At 46.4% G+C, this 21,122-nt stretch overlaps 1 protein-coding gene across 2 annotated transcripts in view; it reads left to right on the top strand.

The window, feature by feature from the left end:
• SH2D3C (SH2 domain containing 3C) overlaps positions 1-21,122 on the top strand; it is a 73,125-nt gene that overhangs the window by 6,997 nt on the left and 45,006 nt on the right. The window contains exon 1 of one of the 2 annotated variants that reach the window (XM_083721666.1): positions 2,791-3,218. The exons of the other annotated variant lie outside the window; for it this stretch is intronic. Coding sequence (XP_083577792.1) covers positions 2,812-3,218 — 407 coding nt within the window. The 5' untranslated portion in view covers positions 2,791-2,811. Of the gene's footprint in view, positions 1-2,790; positions 3,219-21,122 lie in introns of those variants that run through there. 2 annotated transcript variants of the gene reach the window in all.

The raw sequence follows: 21,122 nt of genomic DNA, 5'->3' as shown, positions 1-21,122 counted from the left end.
TCAGGCCAGCTCTGATATTGGAAAACTGCCTCAGGGGTCGGGAGGGGATTGGGGAGGAGACACCCAAGCCTCTTTTATTATAAAAATCCAGGGAATGGGTCCGCTGCCCATACATGCACATTTGTCACTGGTGGAGAAGCGGCACAGTGGCACCAATTTTCGGCAAAATCTCACCAAAACTGCAAGAAATCCTGAGCACTCTGAAATATTTCAACCAATACTGGAGCCACTTCTGCACCAGTGTTGGTGCAGGTGGGGTGGGGGGTGGGGGTTTCAGCTGCCTGTGGCAGCCCCCTCAATCTGTTTAATGGCTTAGCTTGCTCTGGAACTAAGTGGCATAAACTGGAAGTAGAATATAAAACTGGGGGAAAGGTACTGATTAGGAGCCAATCACTCCAGATACCAATGGCATATATTTGAATTGGGTGGTATAGACAGGGCAATCTTAAGCATATCCTGCGCCGTGGTGCTCTCTTCCTGCAGAGGCTTGGGAAGGAAGTTGCACGCTCGCGAGCCATATAGTTGGCAGGGCGTAGCTGGCGGTTGTGCAGGGAAAGGGGAGACTGCTGGCAAAGCCGCACAGCTCCCCCACTCGCTGGGGCGCCCTTGAGAGGCCGGTGCCCTGGCGCAACGAACCACTAACCCCAAGGGGAAGACGGCTCTGGATGTAGATGAGTATGCTCATAAAAGATGGGTAAGAACATAGCTCAGTAGCAGAGAACATGCTTTGCCTGCAAAAGCTGTCAGGTTCAATCCCTGACGCAGGGCTGGGAGACACCCCAGCTGAAACCCTGGATTACTGCTAGCAATCAGGGTTGACAGTGCTAAACTGGGCAGACCAATGCTGTGACTTGGTATACTTGACTTGGTCCCTACAGGGTGGAAACAGGGCTGGCTTTTCTTTTTTTCAAACTGCCCTTCATCAAAACAGATTCTGTGGTGGTGTGTAAAACAACAGAGATAATATTTTTGGTAGTGTGTAGAATGTGGATTTCTTATCATTCATGTCCAGATGTCAGATTATGAGACAAATATGGACCGTGCATCCTGAAGCCAGAGTTGTGAGCGCTGCGGTAATACTTATCATGAGCTGGGAATCGCAAATGTTGTTCACTGCAGATTCAGGGGCCAAGCTTATTCTGTGTGATTTCTGGAGGGTTCTTATTTTCTACATAACTGACTGTAAGAGGCAGGCGTGTGACAATGGTGTGTCCGGACTCCTTTGTGGTATGTGCTTTGTGTGTATTCATTTTGCACAAGGTTTGCGCAGAGGTCACACGATGTCTGCTCCTCATCAAGCATTCAGTGCTCCATGCTCTAGTAACTTTCAGATTGGATTGTTGCAGTGCACTCTGCATGGGGCTATCCTTGAGGACAACTCAGAAACTTCAACTGGATTAAAATGCAGTGGCTAGATCAGGGGTCCCCAAACTAAGGCCCGTGGGCCAGATAAGGCCCAAGGGACTCCTTTAACCGGCCCACGGCGACCCTTGCCACCCGCTGCCCCCGCCCTCTCTTACTGGCACTGTGCTGTGTAGCTGCCCACTTCCAGGTTGGAGGAGCACCAGAAATAGCTTGTGCACATGCGCAAGCGTTATTTGCGCATGCGCAGGTGTTATTTCCAGTGCACATCTGGGTTGGAGGAGGCCCATGCACATGCACACAAACTATTTCTGGTGCTCCTCCGACCCAGAAGTGCGCTGGAAATAGTGTGTGCGCACACGTATGGGCACGCACTCCCCCGCCCTCCGCGCAATCGGCGCTGGAGACACCGGCCCGAGGCGCTGTAAGTTTGCTGACCTACCTGGGAGAAACAGCAGGGGCCTTAGTCATTTAGGGTTTTAAGCACTAACAAGAAGAGCACCTTAAATTGGGCATGGAACTCAATTGGTAGTCAATGCCGCTGTTTTAGAAAGGCAACTTAAGCCAATAATCTAGCTCAGAGGTCAGCATTTTTAGGGGCTGCTCTATTCCTGTAATTGTAATTATGTTTTAATTGTTTTTAATTTTTAATTTTAAGTTGTTGTAACCTTCCCTGGGACCAGCAGGTGAAGGGAGGTAATAAATTTGATGAGGAGGAAGATTATGGCAATTTTTCCTGATTTGTTTGCATGAATGTTTGCATGCCTCCCTACCAATCAATTATTATCCAGCATCTTGAGTTCATTTCCCCACCCCATTCATAACCAGCAAAAGTTTTGGGTTTTTTTAAAAAAGATTGATTTATCATGGATAGGGTCGTCAGGGGATTTTGACATAAAAAGGAGCGGGCATTGTTGGTGTTTGCTTATTTGTCCCATGTCTGGAAGGAAAGTAGTCCAGTGAATATGATCCATGGTCACTATTTTCTGTCATCATAATGATATGCCCGTTAATTGCTCCCCCATTTGCATTATGTTTCCTTTGCAGTGAAATGAAGAGTGTGGAATAATGTAGTTATAACATAGTTAATTATGCAATCAGTTACATAAAGTTTCACCATAGTGAACAGAGAGACGAATAACATAGTTTTTTGTTGTTGTCAGAAGCCAAACTGCAGCAGAAACAGAAACAATGGCATGTGCAGCAAATATGAATGGAAATTTATGCCTTCTTGCATCCCTAGTTATGCCAGAGTGCTTTGATATATTTGATATATTTTAATTGCACAAGCTTAAATTTAACTGTGCAAAGTGTGTGTGTGTGTGTGTGTGTGTGTGTGTGTGTTTAAAAGGGGTAGGAAGTGGCAGGAGATGCAGGGACCCCTGCTCACCCCCTAACAACACCCATTACTTTTTAACATGCTTCTGTCCTGCAGCAAACTATCATAACATGCCCCTTCCTAACAGCTCTCTCAGATATACATACAGAGAGACAGACAGTTTGAGGTTTGTTTTCTCAGGCGGTTCATGTTATGGAAAAGCCTCCACGCAGGCAGCAGATGCCAGAAGTGTGCTAATGAAGAGGAATTTCTCTCAGTTCTCAGGCCTCTGCTTGGCTCTGCATTCCAGGGAGGGAGGGAGGAAGGAAGGACATGGGCTTTGGGGAGGAGAGACAGAGACCAAGAGGGAGGGACTCCTGTTCACACTTCCACAAGTTCACTGCCGGCAGAGCGAGAGACCGGAGCGGCTGAGAAACCTGCGCGGTCAAGACAGTGAGGGAGAAAAGCATATTTTCCTCTCCAGGTTCAACAGCACAGGACAGACGATGACAGAGGTGGGCAGGCGATATCACACCAGGTAAGCAAGACCAGCCATCCTGAGAAGGAAGAGGGAGATGGTCAGACTTGGAATATAGGAACATAAGAAGCTGCCGTATGGACCTCTTTCACTTGTCATTGTCCACACGGACTGGCAAAATCCCTTCAGCATTTCTAGCGGAAAAGGGCCTTTCCTAGTCCTACCCAGAGATGCTGGGGATTCAAGGGGTATTTGGCATACAAAGCATGTGGTCTAGCGGCCACTCAGCTACGTAGCACCCCCACTTAGTGACATAGGCAACTGCGCTCCTGTTTGCCCTGCATCCAGTGTGCTCCCACCACTGGCTCAAGAAGATGTATATATACAATGTTAGTTGCAGCCCATATCTATCCTGTTTTCGTTGTTTTTTTAAAATGAATTTTGATGCATTTCCCCACAATTCAGTTTCACTCTGAACTGGACAAAAGAACAACCAAGTTGTGTTTAAAGCCAGGGATATAACCCAAGACAGACCACTGTCCCACCTAGCTCAATATCGTCTTCTGTTCTACTCCGGGTTGCAACAGCTCTCTAAAGTTTCCAAGAGGGGTCTCTTCTACAGAGGCCACAGACTGAACTTGCAAAGTATGTGGGCTGCTGTACCGGTGAGCTTCCGCCTGTCCCCATTTATACAGACTGCCTCTGCTTTTCCGCTGTATCAGGAAGGACAATAAAGTTTTCTAGCATATTCGAGACTGATCTGTGGTGGCATAAACATTACCAGGCAAAAGTCTACTTTGTCAGAGGCGTTTGTAGAATATTAATGCCCACACTTAACTTCGCTCTCAGGGTAGAAAAGTGGCAATGGTTGAGAAAAAGAGGAACTTGGTGTAGGTATGCTTCTCAATCTGAAGGTCAAAGGTCTTGGTTTGGCAAAACTGGCAGAGTGGGAACATGTCCACCCTACATGATGGCACCACATTGTGCGAGAGAGTTGTGGGTTCCTCTTCCACCCTTCCTTAATCTTGAGATATGTGTGGATAATGTTTTTTCTTACAAGGTTTGGATGGGATGGATGTCTAATAGCTGGATAAGATGCAAATCTGGATTCTTTGAAAAGTGATGTGTATATGTGACGCATAAAGATGGATAGATACAGCTCTACCTATTATGGAGGAATGGTTGATAAAACTATTGGACTTACTGTAGCTGAAATGGCAAAGTTAACATGTTTAATTAGATAAAAATCATTATTGACATTTATTAAGAATTGGAAATTTCTTTTGGACTTTTCATGTGAAAGAGAAAATGAACTTGGATTTGAAAATTGAAAAAATATTGGCTTATAAAAAACAGAATAGCTGAATGTTAATGGGTAAATACTGTACTTAACTGACAGCCAGAATTTGATTTGATTTTTAAAAAATCTTTTCCCATTTCCTTCTCTCTCTCTCTTTTTTCTCCCCCCCCCCTTCTCTTTGTTCCTGTTCCCTTTTATATTAGATTTTTAAAGTATTTATTTTATTCTGGTGTATTATAAAAAGATATTTTGTATTGGGTATAAACTTTTGTATATCTTTTGATAAGTATCACTGAAAATAGACCTTAAAAAGTGATGTTGTAGACATGTTGTTGGTCCTTTTGAGCGTCCCAAATTGGGCTTTGGTCGTAATCTGGGGACTCAGCTGGATTGGTAAAGAAAAAGCCATTTAAAAAACAATAACATAATTTTATTAATCTAGATTTCCAAGGCAGCCTACAAAAGAGACCAATAAAACAAATATAAAACAGATCAAAAACAAAAGCAGTTATCGTAGTGATTTGTATGTGTTGTATATTCGATAGAACACTGTGCCACCAGATGGCACTGTGGAGTCCCATCGTTCCCTACCAGATTTCCCTGTTTATATTTACAATGCGTTTCACTGAAATGCTTCTTTCATGTGTCTAGATCAGGGGTCAGCAAACTTTTTCAGCAGGGGGCTGGTCCACCATCCCTCAGACCTTGTGGGGGGGGGGGTGGAACAAATTCCTATGCCCCACAAATAACCCAGAAATGCATTTTAAATAAAAGGACACATTCTACTCATGTAAAAACACGCTGATTCCCGGACTGTTCGCAGGCCGGATTGAGAAGGCGATTGGGCCGCCTCTGGCCCCTGGGCCTTAGGTTGCCCACCCCTGGTCTAGATCCAGCCTGGGCCATGCCTAAATGTAACTGTTAAATATGTAGCATTAAGTGACTTATGTGTGGGCGGAGTCATTGTGGATCATTCACCAGAGAAAGAATTCTCATGCAATCCAGGTGAAATTCGCCGCTTCTAAGTCCCATGAAAAGCAGTGGGACCTGAGCTAGCAGCCACTAACTTCATCCACCAACTCCAATAGGACTCCTGTCATGCAGCTAACATTTCACTGGCTCACAGCCATTTCTTTTTCCAGCGGAGACAGTTTGTACACTGGAGTCATCAAGCTGCTGAGTAATAAAGCAGTGAAAGATGGAGTGAGGTGCATTTGTGAGTCAACTAATCTTTTGCACACCGGTTTTAGCTGCATGTTGGGCTGATGTTAGTGAGCAGCGTGCATAACGGAGCAATGTTCCCATGTAGGATTTTGCCCGCTAACACCTTATAGTTGACTTTTCCTCCTAAAGATCTATTACCACCTATGGGCTGAGGAAGCTGTTAGATCTGTAGCTGTTACTGGATTCCCAGTTCATGCTGGGCCAGGTGGGAGTGGCTCTTGGGGGCCCCTTAAGAACATCCAAACTCACCCTGCTAAGTAAGGTTGAGTAGCGGAGGGTATTGCCTAGTTTCTGTGGTATCCAGGAGTGCCAACTTGGCCCCAGGGTGCCCAGGGCTGTGGGTGCCATGCAGTGTGTGCGGCTCTGGCACTGAAATTTGTGGGTGCTTGGCACCCAGGGTCCCAGGGAGTTGGCACCTATGGTGGCATCTTCCTACCATTATCAGTCTTCTGGTTTAGATTCTCTACTAAGGTTTTGAGGAAGTACAGACTTCCTAGAAACAGGGGCAGAAAGTCACTAAGTTAAACTAAGCTCCTGCCCTGAAGGGAGGTATACTGTTTCCTCCTTAGCCAGCTTATCTTCACACCATCATCAGGTAAGATCTGTGCGAAGCTGCAGTGTCACCATAAAGTGCAATACCGTACATTTAAAATTTATATGGGGATGAATCAAGAATTGTAGAGTTGGAAGAAACCACGAGGGTCTAGTTCAACTCCCTGCAATGTTGGAATCTTTTGCCCAATGAGGGGTTCAAACCCACAACTCTGAGATTAAGGGTCTCATGCTGTACTGACTGAGCTACACTCACTTCTTAAGACCTATTCATTATTACCTTAAATCCCATTGGTTTCAGTGGATCTGTGCTAAGTACAACTTTGCACTGTATCCAATACTTGCCATGTCCATTAACTTCTGTGGATCTATTCTGAATAGGATTAACATTTGCTACAACCCTAAACCTGGAGTCAACTCATGGTATATTTCTCCCCAGTGACCCAATAACTTCATCTTTATCTTGTCTCAGTATTAATCTTTACAGCAGCCCTCTCTGTAAAGTAGGCCAGTATTGTTATGTATTTCCATATTGAATATGAAGAGCTGACGCTTAGCTCGTGGTTTACCGTAACTGAGAACTGAACTACATGAATAATTGCAAATACAACATCTGGAACCCTGTGAAGGTAAACACAGGTATTGTACTTCAGTGTGGGGGAGGGGGAATTGCAGCAGAAAGGAAAAGCATTAAGCAAAAGGGTTAAGCACTCATTCTTCCCACCCCAGCACCTCTTCTCAGCTCTTAAGTCAGCTGTTGCTTGAAGGAAGGGGACTGTGGGAGTTTTGCTGTGCACACTTGTGTGTAATGTGTAGCTTTCTTTAACTGCTCAGTGGTTCTTCAGCCACATCGCATGGGGGAAGCTGTAGCAGGAGCAGGGCAGCAGAATATTTCTGAAGATAGTTGGTACAAAGGCGAAAGAGGGTTTTACTAAGCGCTCTCAATTTAATAGAACCTTCAGTTGTCCTTCTGTTGTGCATTTGTGATGGTTTGTGCTCATCATGATAGTATTGCGCTAGATTGATCCGACTTTTGTTCTTGCGCACGCAGAGGTTTGGGGGTTGATAGACTGCTTCATTTCCAATCAGTGCATGCCCTGTCATTTCCTACCAAAATCCTGTAACTTTTCATACCACAAATGTTCTAGGTTGTTGCTGTTGTTCTGTCACAAGACTTTTTGGGGGCTATGGCACAAGAGTGCCCCTTCAGATGGCAATAAAGCAGCACAGAAAAACCAGTCCTGGGAACTGTAGTTTGTTAAGGGTGCTGAGAGTTGTTAAGGGACCCTTCACAGAGCGACAGTTCACAGCATTCTTAACCATCTACCATTTCCAGGATTCTTTTGGTGAAGCCATGGCTCGGGTTAAGAACTTCAGGATGAGAACAGAAGAGCTTCAGGATGAGAACAGAAATCGTGCGGCAGGAGTGGGAGGCCCCATTAGCTAAAGTGGTACTTCAGGTTAAGAACAGTTTCAGGTTAGGAACAGACCTCCAGAACAAATTAAGTTCTTAACCAGAGGTACCACTGTATCTAGCCCTTGTGGGCATTATCTTTTTAAGCTGGTTCTGGGGACTCTGAGCCAGATCAGGGCTATTGCTCAGGGGTATTTTTATCCACAGCAGATAGCAGGTACTTGGCCGTTGGTTCCAGTTAAAGCCAGCTGACTCACCCGGTTCCCTAGTGCCACAGTCCCAATTCACCTCCCTCCCCAGTGCTGGTAATTTGATTTTGAAAAATCACTCACAGGAACGTTAACCTTTTCCTTTCCCTGTTCCTCTTTCTCTGCCTTGTCCTCTTCCTTGCAGCCCAACCGCCTGCCCTTTCCCAGCCATCTAGGGGGCTATATTTGTGCTTTTCCTTTGACAGTTTGTGCTCTCTCTCTCTCTCTCTCTCTCTCTCTCTCTCTCTCTCTCTCTCTCTTTTTCTCCCTTTCCCTCTCGCATAACCTTAAGGCTTGATAAAGAAATGTGGTGATGTTGGGCTGGGGGAACTGACCCACCTTTTCATCTCAAGACCGTTTGGGGTTTCCCTTCCACCAACGGCTGAGTGGCTGAAGAATCTCTCTGTATGTGTGTGTCTGTGTGCTTCAAACTTTTTTTAAAAAAATACATGAGTCTGAGTCAGAGAAAGAAAGAGATCGGTTGTGAAGGGCAAGAGAGAGTCTGTAGGTTGCTATTTGAAAGATGCAGGAGGGAGAGTGAAACTTGAAAGTTAAACCTCCACGTGGCTAAATCCAGTTTACCCTCTGTAATCAAAAGACATGCACATTGGTGTTTTTTTAAAAAAAAGTTAGTCCCCTTCATGAGTGGCACTGAACACTGCCTTTTTTGTCTGAAATGTGCTAACCTGATTTACAGTGTTGTTGTGAGGATTGCATGAATGCCCCCAGCCAGCATGGTCAGTGGTCAGAGATTATAGGCGTTGTGGAAGGCCATGGGTACCCCCTCCCTGAGCAAAATGTTTGCAAAACAAAAGACTGTTCTCCAGGAACAATATTGTGATATGTTCTTGGAATATGGGGAATCTTTTGGACATAGGCATCTCTTATTCTTGAAGACAAGACTAAACACAGTGATGTTATCAGTTAGCAGCTACATACAACCCTCTCACCCGGACTCTCTAGGGTTCGTCTCTAAACTCCCATCCCAATGCTTCCTGCAAGGAAATGTCTCTAAATTACTGCAATTGCTACACAGCCTTTCTCACAAAACTTTCTCACAAGAGGTCTCTTCCATTTTTGCCAAGTCATTATGGCAGATAATTTCTCTAGGAACTTTCTAGCATGGAAAATTGCTCTTATGATTCTCAGCTACAGTTCATCCCTTGTTTTCATTCAGTATTTGCTGGTCCTAAAGCAAAACAGGGCCCTTTCAGATAAACAGGTTGTTGTTTTTATCTCAGTAACACAAAATTGTTACTCTGCTCTGTGTAGACCTTGCATTACCCCAACATTAGTTGTGCAGTGCTTTGTAAAAGCGGGAGTGCTTGATCATGGATCTGCTGCCAGGGTTTAAAGGTGGAGTCTTTCCTCAGCTGGGACCTCTATCACACTCCTGCCTGATGGAGAGGTCTCAATTCCAAGGGAGGGACAGAAGCCCCTGACAAGTTATTAGATATGAGAAGAAGGAAGAGGTCTAAACTTCAAACAGTATGCTGAGGCAAGTGGTTCATTCCACTTGCAGTTGTAATCTACACCTCCAACCAGAAAATGGCTTTCAGAGACGGATCATGCACAACTTCTTAAAAGCCAGGTTTATTTTTATTTATTTATTTTTAGTTTATATGCACAACAATAGGCTGCTTTTTGTGGCACAGTCAACCCAAGGCAGCTTACAGCAGTACAGAAAAAATATGCACCCATCTCCCTGATGGTTCCAATGAAACAGCTTCATTTAGGCCAGGGATCAGCAACATTTTCCAGCTGTGGGCCAGTCCACTGTCCCTCAGACCATGTGGTGGGCCTGACTATATTTTGAAAAAATGAACTAATTCCTATGCCCCACAAATAACCCAGACATGCATTTTAAATAACAGCACACATTATACTCATGTAAAAAACACCAGGCAGGCCCCACAAATAACCCAGAGATGCATTTTAATAAAAGGACACATTCTTCTCATGTAAAAACACGTTGATTCCGGGCCGTCCGCGGGCTGGATTCAGAAGGCGATTGGGCCACATCTGGCCCACACGCCTTAGTTTGCCTACCCATGATTTAGGCAGTCTTATTGCAGCTGGAAAATGCCTTCCACGTGTTGCAGTCATGTATCACACATCCACATTTACCTTTGCTCTGGGCTTTCTAGGCACAGGTCTGGGCTTTCCATGTCTGAGCTGTTGCTTTTTTTTAACCACTGAATCGTAGCAAATGGCATTCTGCAGGAAACCCAATTCCTACTTGCTCCGAATTAGCAGTAAAACAATTTTTTCCCCATTGAAAGAGCCAGGATGGGAATAAAAAAACCCTGCTTGGATGCAGACCTGGAAAGTCAGACCTGTGCTTAGAAAGATGGCACAAAAAGAAGCGTGGACGAGCCTTTATTCATGCCCATTCATTTCAGTGGGACTACTCTGAGCAAGATTAGCAACATTAACATTAGGTTCACACCCACCCACACCCCAGCTTTCACTTGTTGCATTTGTTTTGGAAGGAAGGGAAACAAAGGAGTCCCAGTCAGCCTCTCTTTTCACTCCCCCCCCCCCAACCAACACACTCCCCCCATACCAGGTGTTCTCACACTTAAAACCGATGTCTCTCCCCCACTCCCTGCCACTTCAGTTCAAATATGGAAGAGCTCTCAGAAAACTGCACAGGCTTTCACATCCTTGCCCAGCTCCACACCTGAGCTTCCAAAAGGGCCCAGGCAGGGCCATAAAAACTTGGCCAGCTGGTGCTCCCAGGCTGCAGAGCCTCCTTCCAAACAGAGTACTGGAATTTATCCCAGGCACTTTGACCGGCTGCAAAAAAAAAAAGAGAGAGAGAAAGTTTAGTTTCATTCAAGAATCCCACGGGCCATTCATTCGCATGACTCCCTGAACATTGCCACAAGCCGGCCTCATCTCAGGATGAAATCACAGCCAAAGACATCTGCTTACAGTTAGGAGACGGAAAGGGTTATTTATAGTATTTTCATTCTTCCCTTGTGGCAACTGAGTGGAAGTCCAAGTTGCGCGGGGGGGGGGGGGCTCACTGGTACTTAAGATGTAACTGTTGCATTTCACAAGCTGAGGGGCCTTGCGCCTTTGCAGGGAGTTCCTTAAGACCGTCTTAAATTCTGTTCCCCAGTTGCTCTCATGCTCCCAATTTCCTGCCTGGAGCCCTCACTCCCTCCTGCCCTGGAATTTTTCTCATGGTTCTCCCCAGTTGCTGTCCTTGCAGCGTGTGAAACAAATTCCCCCCACCCGACAGCTGGCAGGCTCTGAAAGAGGAGGCTCCAAATTAAATGGTGCTTCAGAAAGCCCGTATTTATAGTCAATCCTGTGAAAATCGCCCCGTTTGAAGATGGCAATCACAGCCACCTCCAATATGTTTTTTCCAGTCTCGTCATGAGCTTGTGTTGTGCATTCAACGCTCAGAAACCACAGTGTACTGGGCAGCCCGCCATGCCATTCTCACATTAATTCTGTGCGAGAAATTTGCAAATAGGTGCACTGTCAAGAGTTCACAGGGAGGATCTTGCCCTGAAGCAGTGACTTGGCAGGGTGGCAATCTGCCCTCGGTATCTGCCCACAGAGGAGGTAGCTAGATTAGAAGCTATAATGTGCATTTGGTAATGTATAGGAAGTTTAAATAGGAATACAACACATCTCACCCTAGTGGGGAAGACTGTGACCAGGTGAGCTGAGTGCCTGCTGAATATGCTGTCCCTCAGATGCCAATGGTTGATGGGCAAATCTCCTCCTGCTGTCGGTTCTTTGGGTTCTTTACCCTTAAAATGGATTTTGATTCAACAGCCTTTCCAAGGACTGTCCTTTGCAAAATAGGACACATGGCTACCCTAGACTAAAGTAAAAGGTAAAGGACCCCTGGACGGTTAGGTCCAGTCAAAGGTGACTGGGGATGCAGCGCTCATCTTGCTTTCAGGCCAAGGAAGCCGGTGTTTGTGCTTCCCGGGTCATGTGGCCAGCATTACTAAACCGCTTCTGGCGCAACAGGACACCATGACGGAAACCAGAGTGCACGGAAATGCCGTTTACCTTCCTGCCGCAGCGGTACCTATTTATCTACTTGCACTGGTATGCTTTTGAACTGCTAGGTTGGCAAGAGCTGGGGCAGAGCAACGGGAGCTCACCCCATCGCGGGGATTCAAACCGTCCTCCCTCTGAGGCTCTGTGGTTTAGAACACAGCGCCACCTGCATCCTAAACTATAATCCTATGCTCAAATATTTGATTTGAATTTGTTTGTTTTTTAGACATGGGCATGTATATTTTAAGAATCCCAAAGTCAAAAGATATGCTCTGGGTGTTATTGCTGTAGTAATCATAAAAACTGACTGGTATATTTATCTTCTAAGAAAGATAAGATGGTGCAATCTTTAATATTTAAACATCAGGTGCCTGCTTCCATCTGAGTGTTCGGCTCCATTCAAAGCAAAAGCAAAAAATGGTATTGGGCGTGAAGATAAATGCTCATCCACACGTGTGCTTGTTCCAAGAGGCTCTCGATCAAGGATGCAATGGTTGCTGTTTTTAAAAGGCACAACTGTGCCAACCTTTGTTGCCGGTCATAAACAGATCACCTCTTGTTCTCAGAGTTTAGTCTTTATATATAATCATAGGATGAGGAGGGGCCTTGGAAGTGCTGTAATCTAATCCCACCCCCTGATGAAAACCAGGGATCTTGCAACCACAGCGCCCCAGTAAAAGAAATCTCTCAACCACCCATGTTCCTCAGCTGATCAGCTTTTACTGTGAAGGAAGCTCTTCCTGATGTTTAGCCGTAACCTGCTTCCCTGCGAATAAATTAGTCCGTGATGAGGTGCAGTGGGGCTGAGAGCAGCCACCCTTTGGCCCCGGCAAGCGTGAATGGAGGCCTTGTCTGGCTCCTGACCCCAAGATCCGGTGAGTTATTTTCAGTCATCTTCACCAACCACCCTTTTCCGCCCTGCAAGGTGTTCCTTCATGTTCCCGCCATTCGGGAACATTTCAGGGAAACAGATGTGAGGAGGGCCGGGCAGGACAGGAAGGGCCAGCAGAAACGTGCATCTAGATCCGTGTGCGCCAAGCTTCCTCCCCATTCCCAAGGGAAGCTGGGAAAAACAAAAAAACACCCAGTGCTGAGTCAAAATATGCGTCACCCGGGGACCAGTAACACTAAACGTTGCTTCAGTGCAACTATTTATGAGCAGTTTAGGCCAACGGGATGGAAGAACCTGTCACTTTCAGTTGCTCACTATCTCTAAGTGCCCAAGTCTTAAACAGAAACCATCATATTTCTGCATCAGTTTGTGATTTGTTTGTTTTTAAGCCCTCATAGAAACTCGACAGCATCTTAGTGCACGTTTCTTGTAGTATACACTATGTTGTTGTTGTTGGAGGAGGAGTTCTTCACAAAATTTGGAAATGTGTAGATTTCAAGGACAGAAATCTGTCCTTGTTTTGGGTAAATTACCCATTGTTTTGGGTAAATTACAGTCATACCTTGGGATAAATATTCTTCAGGATAAGTATTTTCGGGTTGCGCTCCGCGATGACCCAGAAGTAACGGAGCACATTACTTCTGGGTTTTGCTGTTCGTGCATGCGCAGATGCTCAAAATGACATCATGCGCTGAAGCGGCGAAACGCGACTCGCGCACACACTGACGCGTTTTATGTTCTATTCAGGATGTGAACGGGGCTCCGGAACGAATCCCATTTGCAACCCGAGGTACAACTGTAAAAATAAAATGTGAAAGGAACAGGATTTGTCCTCTGTTCATGGAGAAGGAGCAGGCTTTAGGGGAAGAACTGTAGCTCAGTGACAAAACATCTGCTGTGCACACAGACGGTCATAGCTTCAGTCCCCAGCAGCACCTCCAGGGAGGGCTGGGAAAGATTCCCTGTCTGGAACCCCAGGGAGCTGCTGCCAGTCAGTGCAGACAGTACTGAGCATTGTGTCTGACTGAGTGTAAGGCAATTTCCTACATCACATGCTTCCTGTGATTTGGACCCTGGTCTCCCTGTTCTAGTCTTGTCACTCTAGCCTTATAAACAAGTCAGACAATTGCGCCATCTAGCTCAGTATTGTCTGCACTGACTGCTAGTAGCTAGACCTGGGTGATACATTACCCAGGACTGGCATGATGGCTGTTTCACCTGGCACTATATTGCGAGTGAAACTGCCATTGCTCCTGAGTCCCTCTGCCACCAGAGCCCAGTGCGCTGAGGGAAAAACAAGCTGCAGCTGGGTGCTGGAGACAGAGGGACTTCCCTCGCAATATAGTGCTGGGTGAAACCACCATCACACCCTGGTCATCATACAACTGAGGGAGGAACAAGGTATATTGGGGGTATATGGAGCTTGTTCCCAGGAGGAAGAGGCAGCCTGTCTGCCCACGCCAAGGCGGCAGTGGCCCAAGCCCACTGAAATATACTCAGAGTCGAGAGTGGATTTCATGCTCTTTATTTAGCTCATAGTGGTGAGGAGGAATGGAAGTTCCCCCAAAATATCTGCTTTATATACATTATTTACACAATGGGCTGCATGTGATTGGCTAATTCCGGGATTCTCCTGTAGGCCAATCAGGTTGTGGATTCACTTCCACCTGGAGCTGGATTGGGTGGCTCCTGCGGACCAATCAGACTGCTGCATTGTTCTAGGACCAATCAGACTGCTGCATTTTGGATCCTATTGTTCTAGAACCAATCAGACTGCTGCATTTTGGATCCTATTCAACTCAGTACATAACAGCCACTGTGTGAACAGCTGCCTCAGCTGCCGTCATATCACGGGTGGGGCACCTCTTCCTCTGCCCTTGTGAAGGCAGAGGCAGCCTTGTGAACGGAGCGCTTGGCTACTGCTGCGTGGCTGACTTCGCTTGGGAGGGTGAAGCTCCCAGTGGGAGGATCAAGCTGCATTGGTCCCGGCCCTGCGAGGCACCGGGGTGAAGCCACCTTAGTTTGCTCAGTGAGAGCAGCGGTGATTTCAACCCAGTGTCTTGTGGGGCTGGGACCAATGTAGCTTGTTTCTTCCTCCCTTTCAACATCACAGTGTATCACCAGATTGCCAGATTGTGATGTTTGGCTGGTGATACGCTGTTGGCTGTTGGAAAGCTGACATCGCCCAAGCCTAGTAGTAGCTCTCTGGGATTTCAGACAAACCCCCTCTCCCACCCTATCTAGAGATGCGTATCTTCATTCCACCTGTTCCTAGTCTGCTAACATCCAGCCGTCTTTTGAGGTCCCCATGTGGTTCTAGCATTATCAGGATGGAAAACCTTTCTCTATCCACTTCTTTCAAACCTATGCATAATCTTGTAAACCTCTACCATACCCACATTTTCTTCCAAACAAACTCTGAACATCATAAGCATAGGGAAGTTGCTCCCTTTTTGCTCTAACCTTTTCCACGCCTTTCTCAGCTCTACAATATCGTTTTGAAGATGAGCTGATGGTGGCCTTCTCATTTGTCACCACACAACAGCAGCACTGGTCCCATTAAATCCCTGAAGCTTTCTCCCTGGGGTATTTCATGCAATAGAGGTAACCATTTGACTGCCCATTTCCCCTGCTGGAGGGAGGGCTCACAAGCAGCTGTTGTGGCCTCAGCTGAACTCACCAAGGCCAGGATATGTAGGCATTAATCCCACTCCCTTTTGATTCCAAGTTGCATTTGACGCAAGTTCTTGCAAGAAACAGCCTTAAATTCCAGAGAGCTGAGGCTGGGTGATGGCCTTTCTTGCTCCACTAAGCCAAGTGACCTCTGTGGGTCTGGATTCTGGAGTACTGGATGCAAGTGCTAAGCATAAGAACACAAGAAGAGCCTGCTGGATCAGGCCAATGGCTCATCTGGTCCAGCATCCTGGACACAGATACAACAACAACAACTATTATTATTATTTATTTATTAATATTTATACCCCACCCATCCGGCTGGGTTTCCCCAGCCACTCTGGGCGGCTCCCAACAGATTAAAAACAGAATAAAACATCAAACATTAAAAACTTCCCTAAACAGGGCTGCCTTCAGATGTCTTCTAAAAGTCATAGTTGTTTATTTCATTGACATCTGATGGAAGGGCGTTCCACAGGGTGGGCGCCACCACGAGAAGGCCCTCTGCCTGGTTCCCTGTAACCTCACTTCTTGCAGCGAGGGAACCACCAGAAGGCCCTCGGAGCTGGACCTCAGTGTCTGGTTGAACAATGGGGGTGGCGTTGCTCCTTCAAGTATTCTGGACTGAGGCCTTTTAGGGCTTTAAAGATCAGCACCAACACTTTGAATTGTGCTCGGAAATGTACTGGGAGCCAATGCAGGTCTTTCAAGACCAGTGTTATGTGGTCTTGGCGGCCGCTCCCAGTCACCAGTCATACTGTCATCAAAGTGCTCCAGAAATGGCAGAGGGGCAGCTATTTAGTGAAAAGGCAAGCAAATAGATCCTGCCCTTGCTGTGTCTGACATGAATGGTCCTTGCAGGGCTGGATCAATACATTTTGCTGCCTGAAGCAAAATATGAAATGGAACCCTGCCATTCCACATATAGAAGTAGTGCAGACTGGCAGTTTCATTAACACTGTGGTAGGATAGCCTTCTTTACCAGACCCAAGGGTAGCAGCCTGTCTTAGTGGGTTCAGGGCAGGTCTCATAGCACATTCAGCTTTGTCCTACAAAATCCTGTTGCTGTTCCTTGTCCCCCCAGCATCTGCCACTTGAGGTGGCTGCCACACTCTGCCTGGTTCCTGGAACAAGGATGACCAGGTCCAGCTCTAGTTTTCAGAGGGCCCTTGCGCTAGGCACCCCTCATGGGCCACCTTCCCTCAGGGAGCTCGTCTCTTCCCCAGCTGTTGCTCTTCCTGCTCATTGCCAGTCAGAGAGCCAATGAAGCAAGCAGGCCATGTCTTCTATTTATTCTTTTGGTGTATTTATGTTCTGCTTTTCTCCCAAGCTGGGATTCAAGACGGCTCCCAACATTTTGAAATGTAATTATAAAATAAAATGTAATGACAACACGCTAGTTAAAAAGAATATGTCACACACATTTAGAACCATATGGTTAATGTATGGTTTGCCCAGTGGCCCTCATCACCTGCACCTTCATCTCCAAAGGCCTGCCTGCCTGCCAGCAGAAGGATAACAAGGAGGGAGCCAGCCTAGCTTTTGATGGGAGGGAATTCCTCTATCTGGGGGCAGCCACAGAAAAGCCCCTCTCTCATGACACCACCAGTCGTGGCTCTGATGTTGATGGGACCAAGGAAAGGTGCTCACCCAAGGATCTTAGCATCTGGGCAGGTTTGGGCAGGGAGATATGATTGTTCAAGTAACCTGTTCCCAAGCCACATAAAGGTCATAACCAGCACTTTGAATGGCTCCCAGAAATGGACAGTAGCCCGTGAAGTTATTTTAACAGAGGAGTAACATGTTCCCTGTAACTGGCCCCAGTCAGCAGTATGGCTGCAGCATACTTGAGTAGCAGAACCTGCCAAACCCTTTGCAAAGGCAACCCCGCATAGCTCATGTCACAGTAGTCCTACAAGGGCATGTAACGAGGGCATGCGTCGCCATGGCCAGATCAGGCATTCTGCTGGTCCCACCCCATGGAAAAGGGGGATAGATGCAGTGGGGTCTGCTGGGCTATGGGTCCTCAGCAGATGCCTGACCATGGTGTCTCTTGGCACCAGCCATCAGGAAAACAGCAGTCCACAGGGCACAGCTGCTGGGGGTAGAATTTACTACGGCCAATCCTGTTCTGGGACCTTTCAGCTTTGGTGTTCTGTCCTTTCAGCCTTAATTCCTCTCCAATCCTCTTAGTGATGTTAAGACCAGTTTCTGGAAAGATCGGACACTTGGATAGAGTCAGGTAGCTCTGGGAGGTTCACACAACTATGTTGTCGTTCTTGCTGTATTTAAGAAGCGGCTTAACTGAGCTTTGCCCTGCATTGAGACAATCCTCTAACAAAGCCAGTCTCTTCATCCGCCTGCTTCTCCAGAATTTGAAAAGTGCAGAGGTAATTAAAGGCAACTAAACACAGGACTTTTTAGTAGAATTGGCCAGGATATGGACTCCTAACCCAAACCTAATTTGCAAATGAAGTTTGGTGATCCAGACCACTTCCAGTCCCACCTTCTCTTGGTTTTCCTTCTCAGAGCTCCCAACAACTCCCAACTTGCCAACGCCATCATCATGGTTTTAAACACAGGGTGACAGAAGTTTAACAAGCATGCACAAAATTTTAAGGTGTGGTATTGCTAGGGGATAGCCAAGGATACCTAAGACCAGATCTTTTGCAAGATCTATTGATCTTTCCCTGCTTTCTTTAATCTTAAATTTAAAAAAGAAGCTTTGCTTAAAAGTCAGCTTTCCCTCTGAAAGTCAGCCTAAGTTTGCATCATGCATAGGGATTAACATCTGCAAATGTAGGGTTGCCATATGTCTGTAATATGTCAGTCAAAATTATTATTATTATAAAAGCAGTGTCTGGGCGGAAATCGCTAAAAATGTCCGGGAAAATTTGGATTATGACAACTCATGTTGGAAGTCTAGATTTTGCTCAAAAAATAGCTCAATAACTTCATTTTTCTTTTTTGCTCAACAACTTTGGGCAAAATTAAGAAAAGCTCAACAACTTTTGTGTCCTGACTTTCATTTTTTGAAATATGGCAACCCTAGCAAATGTGTCATGGACTTCTGTGAAGTGCCTGGCCCTGGTGTTTAGCCAAAAAGGCCCCTTAAGTGGCTTACAAAAAACAGTATTAAGACAGCCCATGAAATCAGGCTCACGATTTTAAAAGATATAACACATGAAGAAGAAGGAAATAGGAGTGAGGAGGGGAAAGCAAGTTCAAGTTCTTCAAGTTACAGTTAATTCATTTGTGAAATGTTGAAGGGCATGCTACCTTGATAAGAAGCTGCTATTACTATTACTATTATTATTATTATTATTACATTTATATAATGGTTTTTGGCCAACCAGAGGCCCTTCACTGTGACACAATCCCACGCCAATGAGCAGTGGCGTAGCGTGGGTTGTCAGCACCCGGGGCAAGGCAAGTAATTTGCGCCCCCTAACCCGTGGATTTGCGCCCCCTAACCCGTGGATTTGCGCCCCCTAACCCTAACCCCCAGATGGTGCGGCCGGCCCCCCCTGCACCCCCCACGCTACGCCACTGCCAATGAGACTCACCCACTTCAAAATGTGCACTTGATACTGTAGCGCTAAGAAAATGGTAGAAGGAGTAAAGGTGCAATGGTAGGATCTGGGAAAGCCACTTCTGAGCTGGAGAGGAGGTGGGGTTGTGGGCTTCACGCCTTCCCCCCACATGCGCGGGGGCTGGCTCACAGCTCCCGTGAGATTGAGGGAATCTCCCTTGCCAGCCAATCGGCTAGCTCAGGAGGCGTGGCCTGCGCTATTTAGGGCCGGCGCGGGCGAGGAGCTTGATTTTTCGTCGCTCCAGCTGATCCAGTTTCCCATCCCTCTCACCCTTTAGGCAGGCTCTTTGACATTGCTATGCACTTCGGTTGGTCGCCGTCAAGGGGCCTGGTAGGAATTTTTTCCACTTGGCAAATTGGCTCCAGCCATTTGGTTTTTCACCTGCCTCGTAGCAAATCGTCACAACTCCTTGGCATTGGCGGTTAGGCATTGGTAAGGGTATTGTTATGTAGATGAGAAGGGGGAGGAAGCGCCATCGCCTTCCCCCACACCAAAGGGTAGTCCAGTAAAGGATTCCGGGGGGCGTTGCCTTGTCCGAAGCCTATGGAGGTGTGGGCCTAAGGCACACCCCTGAGCGGTGACCCGGGGCAGCTCCTAGTTGATGTGCATCAGGAGGACTTCCCCTTCTGATGGTTCACCCTTTCCGGTCTTCATGCAATTGGGCTGAAGCCGGATAGTCGATAGGACCAATGCCTAAGCCAATACCGCTCATTTCTGTAACCAATGAAGTTGTCGCCAATTTTCACCCATTAACCTAAATCATGGTGTCACGTGTCTTTATTTCCAGTGGGGGGAAGCGGGAACTTGCCACGCAACACCAGGATCAGCAGATTTGATGCCAAGGGCAGCCAGTCATACCAGCCCCTTTTCTCTCTTAAATCCTCAAACCTCATACCCCACACTTCCTGATGCAGGATAATTATTATTATTATTATTATTATACCCCACCCATCTGGCTGGGTTTCCCCACTGAGGACAAGGTCTTACTCCAAGAAAAGCTAAGGCATATATAAACCAGGGTGCCTGCCTGATGAATTTGTGGGAAATAAGAGGCCCGCTTTTAAATAATAATAATAATAATAATAATAATAATAATAATAATAATAATAATAATAATATCTTTATTGTCATTGCCCCCTCTCAGGGACAACGAAATTACTTGGCTGCTCCATCCACCCAGGTAGGGCACTCCACACAAAATCAAAACAACTATAAAAACACTAATTAAAACAATACAGTATAATACAGCAAGGAAGATTAGATGACTTTCAAAGTCCAGGCTTCCCATTCAGGGCCGAGATCGCTCTGGAGAAGAAGCTGTTCTTAAGACGGCTCGTTCTTGCCTTCATCGTCCTGTATCTCCGTCCCGACGGCAGGAGCTCGAAGAGACAGTGACCAGGATGCGATGGATTTCCAGCTCTACCTGAATCCAACAACAAGGAAGGTAGCTGCTGAGAAGTAGGATAATTCAAGTTTCTATACAGTCGTACCTCTACTTACGTATCCCTCTAGATACAGAATCTTTGGGTTACGGCCATGGCAAACCCAGAAGTGTATACTTCCAGGTTTTGCCACGCGTGCATGCGCAGAAGTGCTTAATCATGCCGCGAGCGTGCACAGAAATGTGCCTCTATTTATGTAATTTTTGGGGTGCGAATGGACCCCTGGAACGAATTAAGTTCATATCTGGAGAGTCCACTGTATATTGATTGAAGATTAAGACAAAATGGTGATAGGAGACCTACATATACTTATAATTTTGTGTTTTATTGGGATCGTTGTTGCTATTTTATTTTCTCTCTCTTTCTTGTTTTATTTCTTTTTTATATACAGTCATACCTCAGGTTGAAGTTGCTTCAGGTTGAGCATTTTCGGGTGGTGCTCTGTGGCCACCTGGAAGTAACGGAATGCGTTACTTCGGGGTTTCGCCGCTCGTTCATGCGCAGACTCTCAAAATGACATCATGCGCAGAAGCAGTGAATTGCGACCTGCAGATGCAGGTTGCGTTCTGTTCTGGATGAGAACGGGGCTCCGGAACG

This window comes from Podarcis gaigeae (assembly GCF_964106915.1).
Source record: "Podarcis gaigeae genome assembly, chromosome: Z".
Lineage (NCBI taxonomy): Eukaryota > Metazoa > Chordata > Lepidosauria > Squamata > Lacertidae > Podarcis > Podarcis gaigeae.
Note: the sequence above shows the minus strand (reverse complement) of the source record. Positions and strands in the feature narration are given on the sequence as shown.